General features: G+C 51.9%; 1 protein-coding gene across 7 annotated transcripts in view; it reads right to left on the reverse strand.

Annotated features, from left to right (window-relative positions):
- Positions 1-12698, reverse strand: part of LOC111157448 (protein phosphatase 6 regulatory subunit 2) — a 67244-nt gene that overhangs the window by 23888 nt on the left and 30658 nt on the right. For all 7 annotated transcript variants that reach the window (XM_022518857.1, XM_022518856.1, XM_022518855.1 and 4 more), the window contains exon 4: positions 6633-6819. In XM_022518857.1, coding sequence (XP_022374565.1) covers positions 6633-6819 — 187 coding nt within the window. The remainder of the gene's footprint in view (positions 1-6632; positions 6820-12698) is intronic.

Below are 12698 nucleotides of genomic sequence, written 5' to 3' on the forward strand. Positions count from 1 at the left end.
TTATTTAGGGGCGCCTGGGTGGCTCAGTGGGTTGGGCCTCTCTGCCTTCGGCTCAGGTCATGATCTCAGGGTCCTGGGATGGAGCCTCACATGGGGCTCTCTGCTCAGCAGGAACCCTGTTTCTCCCTCTCTCTCTGCCTGCTTGTGATCTCTGTCTGTCCAACAAACAAACAAACAAACAAACAAATAAATAGATTTTATTTATTTGAGAGAGAGGGAGAGGGGCAAAGGGAGAAGGAGAAGCAGGCTCCCCACTGAGCGGGGAGCCCTACATGGGACTTGATCCAGGACCCTGGGATCCTGACCTGAGCCCAAGGTAGCCACTTAACCCACTGAGCCACCCGGGCACTCCCAAGAGAGTAAAACCATTTGCTAAATTTCAACAACCATTCATGTTATAAACTAAAAAGAGTAGGAATAAAGAAAATTCCCTTAATTCTGATTTTTAAAAAGTGTCTATAAACACCCCATACCAAACATCATACTTCATTATAAAATGCTGAAAGCTGGGGCGCCTGGGGGGCTGTCATTAAGCATCCGCCTTCGGGTCAGGTCAAGACCCCAGGGTCCTGATCATGATCAGTCCCGCCTCAGGCTGCCTGCTCAGTGGGAGGCCTGCTTCCCCCTCTCCCACTCCCCCTGCTTGTGTGCCCTCTCTTGCTGTGTCTCTGTCAAATAAATAAAAAAAATCTTAAAAGAAAGTAAGTTGAAAGCTTTTCTTCCCAGGGAATAAATAAAACAAGGAGGCCCACTATCACCACTGCGACTCAACATCATACTACAGGTTCCAACCACAGCAATCAGGCAAGAAAAAGAGACAAAAGGTGTTGAAGACTTAAAAGGAACAAAACAAAATTGTCACTAATCACAATGATAAGATCCTGTACACAGATAAAACAAAAGAACAGAAAGGTACATTGCTGGAGTATCAGCTGTACTGATAGTCACCAGACACAGAGTCACCCAGGACAGACAGGAGCCCCGCAGGTGATGCACCTGGCCCAGTACGGGATGGCCCTGTGCAAAAGCAAGGGAGACGCGCAGACATGCCCGACGGCCTGCAGGCTTCAATTTATAACTTGTTTTAACGATTTTAGTTGACAGAGAGAGACACAGTGAGAGAGGGAACACAAGCCAGGGGAGAGGGAGAAGCAGGCTTCCCACTGAGCAGGGAGCCTAATGTGGGGCTCAATCCCAGCACCCCGGGATCATGACCTGAGCCAAAGGCGGACGCTCAACGACTGAGCCACCCAGGTGCCCCCATATGTTTTAAGTAACACTTTGAAATAATGAAATTTTAGAAATGGAAACAGATTAGTGTCAGGGGCTAGGGATGGGTGAAAGGGGAGAGATGGGAGGAAAGTGGGAGCAGCTATACATGGGCAACACAAAGGACCCTTGCTGCTCTGGAACTGTTCCGTTTCCTGCCGGTAATGGTGGATACATGAACCTGTACAGCTGATGAACAGTACAGAACTCAACACACACACACACACACACACACACACACAACAAGCAAAATCGAACCAACAAGTAAGATCAGTGGACTGTATGAATGTCAATATCCTGGCAGTGATGTTCTACTAGTATTTTACAAAATGTCGCCATTGACAAAATTGAGCAAAGTATACAAAGGAGCTTTCCAAATTATTTTATACAACAGCATGTGAATCTACAATTATCTCAGTAAAAAATTTCAATAAAAAGATACCACTTAGAATAATACAAAAATATCAACCCTAATGAAACTCGTGTCAGACCCCCTACCCCACAGAATTATGACATGTTATCAGGAGAAACTAAAGAAGCCCTCATTATCCGCTTTGTCAGTCACACAAAAACAGTCACAGACAATACGTAAGGAAATGGGAGGGGCTGTGTTTCAGTAAAATTTCATTTACAAAAATAGGTAACAGGTTGGTTTTGGCCTGTGGGCCACAATCTGCCAACTCCAATCTAGAGCCAATGTAAGGCCTAACCAAAACTCTTGACAGGTCTTCTTGGGGGAGAAGGTTGGGGAGAATGTGGAAACTGACAAATTCATTCTAAGAGTTGTTCATTCTAAAACAATGCAAAAGGTAAAAAACAGTAATAAGAAATTCTGAAGAAAAACCAAGCGAGAGGACTATCAAATACCAAGACTTCTAAAGCTACACATATGAGGACAGTACAGCATTGGTGCGATCACAAACAGAACAAGAGAACAAAGTCTAGAAACAGACATACTACATGGGAGTCTCTGACTCATGATGGGGCACATCAGTGTAAAACAACTGAGAGAAGGGCCTCACCGGGAAATGGTGCTGGGCTCACTAGACACCCATATTAAAACAAACCCAAAAAACTCCAACCTTACATCCCTTACAAGAATCCGTCTCAAGTAAATTATAGATAGAAATAGGAAAGGGAGGGCGCCTGGGGGAATCCGATGGTAAGCCTCTGCCTTCAGCTCAGGTCATGATCCCGGGGTCCTGGGATTGATCCCGCATTGGGATCCCTGATCAGCGGGGAACCTGCGTCTCCCTCTCCCGTTCCCTCAGCTTGTGCTCGCTCTGTCAAATAAATAAATAAATAAATAAAATCTTTTTTTTTTTTTTTTAAGATTTTATTTATTTATTTGACAGAGATCACAAGCAGGCAGAGAGGCAGGCAGAGAGAGGTGGGGGAGGCAGGCTCCCCGCTGAGCTGAGAGCCAGATGCAGGGCTCGATCCCAGGACCCTGGGATCATGACCTGAGCTGAAGGCAGAGGCTTTAACCCACTGAGCCACTCAGGCGCCCCAATAAAATCTTTTTTTTAAAAGAGAGAGAATTCCTGCAAATCACGAAGAGACAGCCTAACAGAAAATGGGCAAGAGACTTCACAAAAGAAAACATCCAAATGGTCAGTTAATACATGAAAAGGTACTCATCCCCATCGGTCAGCAGGGAGACTGCAGATCCAGACCTCGATGCTGTATTATGTCCCAGAACACGCGCCTGGAGAGCGGGAATGGGATCACAGGAAGGGTCGGTGAGCGATAGGAACTAGGGTCCTCTGCCGGTGGGACTGAGAACTGACTCAACCACCACCACCGGGTCCGCTCGAGATGAAACAGGCGCGTCCTCGCTACGGCTTAACACCTAGCATAATGCGACACCCACAGCAGCCACTAAAAACCTACACAGACACGTGAGAAAACACTCTAGATAAGTAAAAATGGAATTTTTTAAATTATCAAATAGCACACAGGAGTCAGGAAAAAGAACAGAAAAATGAAAAAAGCGATCAGAAAACTACAATAAAATGGAACCCCTGGGGCACCTGGGTGGCTCAGTGGGTTAAAGCCTCTGCCTTCGGCTCAGGTCATGATCCCGGGGTCCTGGGATCGAGCCCCGCATCGGGCTCTCTGCTCAGCAGGGAGCCTGCTTCCTCCTCTCTCTCTGCCTGCTTGTGATCTCTGTCTGTCAAGTAAATAAATAAAAACCTTAAAAAAAAAAGGGAGCCCTGACATATCAACAATTACATTACATGTAAATGGCCCAAAATACGCCAATTAAAGAAGAGCAGAGCAGGTAAGAACACGTGACTCAACTATGCACCGATCACAAGAAATTCACTTCCAACAGAACAATTCACACACACAAAGCTGTAAAATTATCCCTCCTTATCCACGGGGGATACATTCCGAGACCCCCAATGGATGCCTAAAACCACGGACAGTACTGAACCCTACCTACGTACACTATGCTTCCTCCTACGCCTACACACCTGTGCTAGAGTTTAATTTATAAATCGGGCATAATAAGAGATCAACAACAATAAGAAACTAGAACGACTGTAACTATATACTAAATACAAGTGATGTGAATGACGCTCCCTCCCTCTGTCTCTCAAAACACCTTACTGTGCGGACTCAGCCTTCCTCCTACGATGTGAGATGATGAAGTACTTATGGAATGAGCTGAAGGAAGGTGAATGAGCTGGGCCTGTGATGCAGCATTAGGCTTCGTCTGACCTTCAGATGCGATGTCAGGAGAAGGGTCACCCGCTTGTGCACCACGACTGATGGTGGTAACTGGAACCACGGCTAAGGCAGGACTACGATACACAAATGCCCATAGCAGCTCGATATGCAACAGACAAAAGTGCAAACACCTTGTGTCCTTCAACAGACCAACAGTCAAACTGTGCTCCAGCCCCAACTCCTCAGTAGCGAAGGGACCCGTGATCGTGCTGGTGGAGTCCTCATGCTGTACAAACATGCAGGAGGGCACCCGGTGGCTTCGTGCACTAAGCCTCTGCCTTTGGCTCAGGTCCTGATCCCGGGGTCCGGGGGTCGAGCCCCATATGGAGGGGCTCCCTGCTCAGCAGGGAGCCTGCTTCTCCCTCTCCCTCTGCCCCTCCCCCTGCTCATGCATTCTCTCCCTCCATTCTCTCCAAATAAATAAATAAAATCTTAAAAAAAAGAAAAAAGAAACACATATGGGAATATCTACATATAAAATGATACAATATCTGAGATTTGCTTCCAAATAATTTGGGATGGGGTTTGGAAATAGGTGCTGTAGAACAATAAAACTGGTCAGAAACACATGATTGTTGAAGTTGTGTGACAGAAACACAGGGGTTCATAAACTGTTTTCTCTATAAATGTACAAAATGGTCTGAAATGAAGAGTTAAGAAAATGCAGTACGCCTGTTCACTGCAGCCCATGTCTCTGTGGAAACGTTGCATCAAACACTGTGGCCCTGTCCCAGCAGCCCCTAGAAACAAGGCAGCTGCACGCTTACTGTTCCAAAACTCTGGTACGGCAGTAACACGGCCACTGCGTCTGCTGGAAAGGACGTGGGAGCTATACAGGAAAAGACATACCAAATCCATTTCTAAGTGAAAAAAAAAAACAATCTGCAGTATTCAGAGTACGATACCATCACGTGAAAGTAAATAGTGAGTATATATCAGTGTCTCTTTCAGGAGAAGAACTGGGGAGAGACAGGAACTGAACAGTCCACAGCGGCTGCCTCAGGAGTACACAAGAGACTGTCCGTGTATTTCTACCTTGTCTGAAATTCATATAAGTATGTCACATCTTTGCCAACAGAAGAAATATTTTTAAAGAGTGCATTTCATATTTTTTGATGCACTTGGCAAGGGAAGAAGATGGGAATATTTACAAAGCAGTAAGACAGAGCAAACATCTCAAAGTAGCAGAGAAATATGGTCAGGCTACAGGCGATTATGAACCAGGCATGGGCCAGAAACAAAGCTTTTTAGAAATTCTAGCACTGCCCACAGCCACACTGACCCCCACTGCCCACAGCCATACCGACCGCAACACTTGCCCTCCACACCCATCACTGGTGTGCGAGGATGCACTGTCGTGTCCTGGAGCTGGCGCCGCCACGAGCACCCTCTTTCAGCACCGCATCCCCTCTATTCTTCATTTACTCCCTGACTGGGTCAGAGAAGTATCTGAGGTGAGACAGTCCTCTGAGGCCCCAGACGAAGCTAAGATTCAGGATTCTGGGAAACGTATGTTCCACTGAACATTTCCAACATGCCAAGAATTTCTTCAAGGGAAATTTCTTCTGCCTGGAGGCTCCTCGTCTCCACAACTCTCCACACATGCAACAGTGCTCTGTGCCCTCAGCGGGTATTTCACAATACTGAACACGTAAATGATGAATATTTTGGGGGTGTGATAATGCAATCTGCCCAACAGTCTTGTCCCCTCCTAGAGTTATAATTAAAAGAATTTTTAGGGGCGCCTGGGTGGCTCAGATGGGTAAGCCGCTGCCTTCGGCTCAGGTCATGATCCCAGGGTCCTGGGATCGAGTCCCGCATCGGGCTCTTTGCCCAGTGGAAGGGAGCCTCCTTCTCTCTCTGCCTCTGCCTGCCACTTTGCCTACTTGTGCTCTAAATAACATCTTTAAAAAAAAAGAATTTTTAAAAGTCCTTGTATCTTAGAGGTATACACGGTAACGTGAACAATAAACTCTTACAACATCTGGTATTTGTCCTGAAATAACGCACTGGGGATGGTGGGAAGGGATAAAGGTGAAAGACTCACGAGGCCTGGCTGCTGGGGCTGGTGGCAGGCCTGAGGCCCCGCTCCGACACGCCCTGTCTCTGCGTGTCCACAGCGTGGGTGGTGCGGAAGCACGAACGGACTCCAAGGCTGTGCTCCAGCTAACGAAACGAGTTCACTCTTTTCACAGAAGCCTGACGCTATAAGCTTTATCTGCTCTGAAACATACGTGTCTAGACACAAATACTGCTGCCCCACAGAGCAGCAGATCTCAGAAGGTGGACACCCTCAGAACCTGTCATGACACGGGCCTGCCCCCTATTCCTCACGCCTCTGCCCGGTCGGGGCGGAGCCAGCCAGCCCGGTTTCGTGTCCTGGGCAGCTCTCAGGTGGCAGGAAGAGCTGCTTCTTCCTAAGCCACCAGCAGAAGCCACTTTCCTTACCAAATTCCAACTCACACAGCAGCTGCGCACCCTGCCCCACCTGTGCCCCACGGAAGAGTGAGAAACAGTGCTCTCCGAGCCCTGAAGATGTGGGTCGCACCGTGACAGCCGACAGCCAGCCGCGCCAGCACCGGCCACGCCAGCCACCCTGAGCCACGTGGGCCTGGCAGCTTATTTACCTGTTCAGTTTTTCGTGCAATGAGATTACCGATGGTCTTGCTGAAAAAACTGGCGAGCAGAGGATTGAGAGGCGGCTCGTGGTCCAAGAAATCGTACAGAAGGTTCAGCAGAGTCTCATCCCCTCCTAGTCTGTCGTTGATCTGCGGCACGTCACACGTCAGCAGCTCGCAGGCTGTGTTTGGGTACCTAAGAGGGCACAACACAAGCAACTGGAGGTGAAATTAGACTTCTTCAGCTCTCAGGAAGCTGCTTAAATGACCAGCCTCTCAGGAAGCAGGTCCATGGGTCAGACCTTGGAATGAGTAAAAATATGAGTATCCTGTGACCAATGGGCATTTTTGACTACAACAAGCTCCACGTTTAACACACATTTTCCCCTCCTCATACCCTACACCGTGATAGCTCCTATTTCCTGACTCAACCGCATTCTCTAAATAACGCGCGTTAATCTTTTGGTACCTCCTCTCTCAAGACCTCTGTCCTCACACCCACAGGCCAGGTCTCTTCCCTCCTGTGACAACACAGCTAGTGACGCCAGGTCCGTGACATGCACCCTCCCTCTCCTCGCCCTCCCCGCCCCTACACACCAGCAGCACAGACCCCAGCTTGTCCCTGGGCTAAAGGACTCCCGCGTCAGCAGCGAACGATGCAGGGCCAGTCACGAGGCATCACGTGGGCAAACCATCGATACCAGGACACGTAAAATGACCAGATACAAAATAGTCTTTTTTTTTTTAAAGGTATATTTATTTATTTATCTACTTGAGAGACAGAGAGATCACAAGGAGGCAGAGCGGCAGGCAGAAGGAGAGGGGGAAGCAGGCTCCCCACTGAGTGAGGAGCCCAATGCAGGACTCGATCCCAGGACCCTGGGACCATGACCTGAGCTGAAGGCAGAGGCTCAACCCACTGAGCCACCCAGGCGCCCCTCAGATACAAAGTAATCTTGACCCCACCACACGGAACCCCATGACACCCTCTGCTCCCTGCCTTAACAGCTGACAGAAACAGCGTCACTGCCACCGCCCCGGGACAGGCACAGCTACCCGGCAAGCTGCTGTGCCCAGGGCAGAGCCCGCAACAGCAGGGCCATTAGCAAAGCCTCGTGCCAGGGCACCTGGGGGGCTCCGTCGGTTGGGCGTCCGTCCGACTCTTGGCTTTGGCTCAGGTCATGATCTCAGGGTCCTGGGATCGAGCCCCGCAGTGGACTCTGTGCTCAGCAGGTGGTCTGCTGGAGATTCTCTCCCTCTTCTTCTCCCTCTACCCCTCCCCCTGCGCTCTCTCTCTCTTGCTCTCTAAAATAAATAAATAAATCTTAAATAATAATAATAATGCCTGGTGCCATATCCAGGTATACCTGGGAATGCAGGTAAGGGCGACTGGGGCCCAAGCAGGAGTGTGGACTGTCCCAGTGGGGCTGACGGCCCTGGAGAATGCCTGCTAGTCCACGGGACACGCTCTGCAGCTTCAGGCACGTGACCTGACCTCTCTGCATCTGGGCTTTCCCATCTGAACATGGAGATGCAAGTGCCCAGCCACCCCACAAGGTTGTGCATAAAACAGCAAGCCCAGGGTCAAGGTCAGCCCCCATGACCCTCCGGCTCCTGGCAGCCACCAACATAGGTCCTCACATAGGCCTAAACCATGCTGGTCACTGTGGACTGGCTACGGAGGTCAGGGTTGGAGAGACTCCAGAGGAAGCAGCAGAGCACGGCAGCCAACTCATGTGGAAGGGGAGGAAACCGAGAAATCTAGGTCTGACTATGGGACAGGTGTTTCTCATCAGCCCAGAGAACACAAAGCACCTTCTAGAGCTCGCAGCGACCGTGCCATGCGGGCAGGCTGGGCATGAGAGGCCTGCTGCGCTCACACAGAGCTGGCCTGGTTCCACATGTGGGCCCAGGCCACGAGCGGGGGGCGAGAGGCGTAACCCAGGCCCACCCACCTCACGGGCTGGCTACCAGGATCACACGGCCACCTCAGCACCGCAACGTACACTATGAAACCCGCATGGAGGAAGACACAGCTGCCAGGGCAGGAGGGCCGGGCCACGGCGACCCTGAAAGCCAGAGCTAGACCCTACATCACACAGGCACCCAGGTGTCCACCAGACTCCAAACACCAAGAGAAGATGTACCGATGCTACAAAAGAGCCAAGGCCCAGAGGAAAGCACGGACTATTCCTTCAGAAATGTTTCCAGAGCACGGGGAAAGGCCCCAACCTGGTTTCCACACACAAGCAAATGTGCACACATGTGGCAAGACAAGCTATAAGGAACTGACCCTCAAAGGCTCTATCTAGGTACAGGGACTGAGGTTTTCTTTATTGGTCTTTTATAATTATTCTTAAAAAAAACAGGTAGGGGCGCCTGGGTGGCTCAGCGGGTTAAGCCTCTGCCTTCGGCTCAGGTCATGGTCCCAGGGTCCCGGGACTGAGTCCCACATCGGGCTTCCTACCCAGCAAGGAGCCTGCTTCCTCCTCTCCCTCTGCCTGCCACTCTGCCCACTGGTGTTCTTTCTCTGCCTGTCAAATAAATAAATAAAATCTTTAAAAAAGAAAGGAAGGAAAAGGAAAGAAAAAAAAGCAAAGGAAAGGGGAAGTGACCGCTGGCAAGGCCCAGAGGATGGCAGGGTGCGCCAGGGAAGTTCGAGTCAGGCGGCCGGAGGGAGCGCCCGCTGGGAGCGCCCGCTAGAGACCTGGCCACAGAGGCAGCGGCTAACCGGGCAGGTGGGAAGGCGCAGGTGGGAAGAGCAGCAGGCTTCCTGCCCGTCCCTTGCTGGTACTCAGGACTCAAAAGTTACCCCCTGGAAAAGATGGGCCGGAGCAGCTCCTGACTCGGAGACATCAGGCACAGCTGAGGGACTGACGACGCGCTGGCCAGAAACAAGGGGCCTGGTAAAAAGCAAAAACAAAACAAAAAACGAACACAACAACAAAAGCTTCCTGACAGGCTGCTGTCAGGTCCTCACCCCGCAGCTAGGAGCGGGGAGGATTACTTTCCGGAGAAACCGTGGGACAGAGCAAAGTCAACCAGGCACAGCCTACCCAAGCAGTGGGCCACCTGTCGCCCACATGCACGTGTGGCGAGCAGGCCCCATCAGACCCCACACCGGCGCCGGCGCCTCTCTGCCAGAAGGCGCCAAGGGCTGACCGAACTCACAGATGCCAGGAGACGCGAGACCTGCTGGGCAGTGGAGGCGAGTGTGGGGAACAGACGGAAACTCCCGGAAACGCTCTGCCCCAACACAGAGTGGCCCCGAGCAGGAAATGGAGGCTTGGAGTTAAAAGGGCTGACGATAAGAAAGACCCCCTCAATCAGAAACACGATGGAAAGCTCACAAATCAGCCGGACAGGAAGACAGCACGTGAAGAAGCCTCTCGGACGTAGACAAAAAGGCAAAGACAAGACATCAAGAGCGAAAAGAAGAGGAAAGCCCTAATTCAGGGGGTCTAACACCCGACGACAAGTCCCAGGGAGAGAAAACAGAGGGCAAATCGGCGGGGACAAGGTTATCAAAGAAACAACACGGGAAGCTTCCCTGTGGGGAAGGCCACGACTGACAGGCTGAAAGGGCTGAAAGGGCCCAGGGGTACTGACACCATCAGTGACCAGAAGCCCGGACGCAGCGTCTCGGTGCTGACGGCTGACACTTCACTCTAAAACCTGTCTGGTTGGAACTGCCCTGTCCGGACCCCGGGGGTGATCTCACAGGACGATGGAACCACACAAGGGCCCAAGTGCCCCTGGAGGAGACAAAGCCTGGGAGCCCTGTTGCATCTGGCACGTCCGCGACGAGGCCAGGAAGCGGAGCCCACCACAGCGGCGTCCAAAGCACACCCAGGGCTGTCCGTGCAGGGTCTACACCAGGGGGAGTGGGTGCGCAGTCGGACCTCCCACGGTCCTCCTCCTCCAGAACCGACTAGAGACAACTCCCCGCAGGAAGGAAGCCAAAGATGACGGCAACGAGCTCCTGGAACATGGAAGGTGGGCCCTGGCTTATCAGAGTGAGGATGGAGGGAACCCTCTTGCCCCTTCAGACACCTCCCTCTGTGCCAAGAAGTGCTGCCCCCCGGGGGCTCATCAGGCGACCGGGCTCCGCCCTCCTTCTTGTAGGGTGGGTCTTCTGGAGGGCGTCCTTTTTGCAGGGCTCCCTGCTGCAGCCCCATTTCCTGACAGGTGAGCACTTCTAACCCTGCGGTCTGGATCCCAGAAGCCCACAGCCCAGAGCCACAGAACACGCCTCCCACAGCACCTTGCAAGTAACGGCAGCACCGTCCTGGGGTAGGTCTGCTGACTTCCTGTTCCTTAAAAGGCTAGGAACTCAACAGGCAAACTGGACGGGAGCCTCCAGAAAAAGACCAGCACCTCCTCGTGGCTCTCAGGCTGGACCAGGGAGACCGCTTCTCAGCCCAGGGCTGCCGCACAGAGCCCTCACCAACCTGCAGCAGCCTCGGGCTTTCCGCAGGGACAATGGCTGCTCCCTGACCTCACACCACCCACGGGCAGCTTCTCTGGAACAGGCATGGCTCCGGCGCATGCCCCACTATCGGGAAAGGGGTCTCCGCATAAGCCAGCCTGTAGTCAGGCGGGGGAAGCGACCAGTTACAGTGCTCAGACCCGCCGCCCAGAGGCATGACGGCCAGGCCGACGGAGGTGGGCAGTCGCCTGGGGTGGAAAAGCAGGCCAGCAGCTCCCGGGAGGCAAGGGTGTGGCCAGACCCACTCACTCTACTTCATTCTTGCCTCCTCACCATCTATCCGTCCGTCCTACTCCTTTACTCAAAAAGGAATCTTCAGGGCGCCCGGGTGGCTCAGTGGGTTAAGCCGCTGCCTTCGGCTCAGGTCATGATCTCAGGGTCCTGGGATCGAGTCCCGCGTTGGGCTCTCTGCTCAGCGAGAAGCCTGCTTCCCTCTCTCTCTCTCTCTCTGCCTGCCTCTCCATCTACTTGTGATCTCTCTCTGTCAAATAAATAAATAAAATCTTAAAAAAAAAAAAAAGGAATCTTCAAATTGATTTTAAAATTAAAAATCTTAATTTTCGATTTGGGCTACAGACGCCCTTTCAAACTCAGTTCCACGGGCTGGGGAAGGGCAGCCTCCCGCCCTGTGTCCCTGCGCACCCCACGCCTGTCCTCAGCTCTGTGGTCGGCCTCTAGGTTTCTAAATAAAATAGAGACATAGGTCGTCACTTGTCACCTTCCAATGTGAATACCGACCTCCTACAATGCAAGGTGAAGCCAGAGCTCTCCTGTTGCCCGCCCCTCACCCTCACTCTATAAATCACAGCACAATTCTTGGTTAAACACAGGGCTTATGCTGACCTTGTATGGACACGGAGGCTCCGTTCAACAGCGGAGCTGACATGTTCACTCTACTTACATCTGCTTACTTACGTGAGTCCCCCCAGGGTACAGTTCCCTCACTGCCTTGTTCGCTTGGCTCCATACCCACCCACTACTCATTTTCCCCAAACTCTGTGACGATGAACATGAACGTCTCCTGGCTCACTGATGCCACTCTGGGACCCTTCTGCCCTGATCCAGAACACACTGCCCACACCCCAGCTCTCCGTCCTGCTAACCAATGCCCTCTCTGCAGGGAGACCACATAACTTAACACCAAACAGGACATGTTTGGGGTGAGAGGGTAAAAGGGATGAGGGCCATCCACAGTGATCCTGAGGGGCACTTGACCAGGCGTGTCCCGTGCACCGCGGCTTCCATCTGACTTTGCAGATGGCCAGCATGCCCCCACACCCACAGGCTCCTCTACAAACACGCTCCCGCCTCCGTCTAGGGCTCTCCTCTGCCAGCAAGGACATGGATCCCCCCCGTCAGAGGCCAGGAATGACTGCCCTAAATCGAGTATCCCTGCATCAGGCACTTCTCGTTGCCCTCTCTGGCGCTCTCTTCCCTCAAAGAGAACGGTCAACAAAGACTTCTGCAAAGGTCCACAGAGTAAATGTTTTAGATAGTCTGTGTCGTCACTGTTAGCTCTGCCCTTGTAGTCACCAAAGGCTGAGTGTGGCTGCCTTCCAACAAGACTTTCTTTTTTCCTTTTTTCT

Source organism: Enhydra lutris, unplaced genomic scaffold (assembly GCF_002288905.1).
Source record: "Enhydra lutris kenyoni isolate GAN:26980312 unplaced genomic scaffold, ASM228890v2 scaffoldscaffold55, whole genome shotgun sequence".
NCBI lineage: Eukaryota > Metazoa > Chordata > Mammalia > Carnivora > Mustelidae > Enhydra > Enhydra lutris.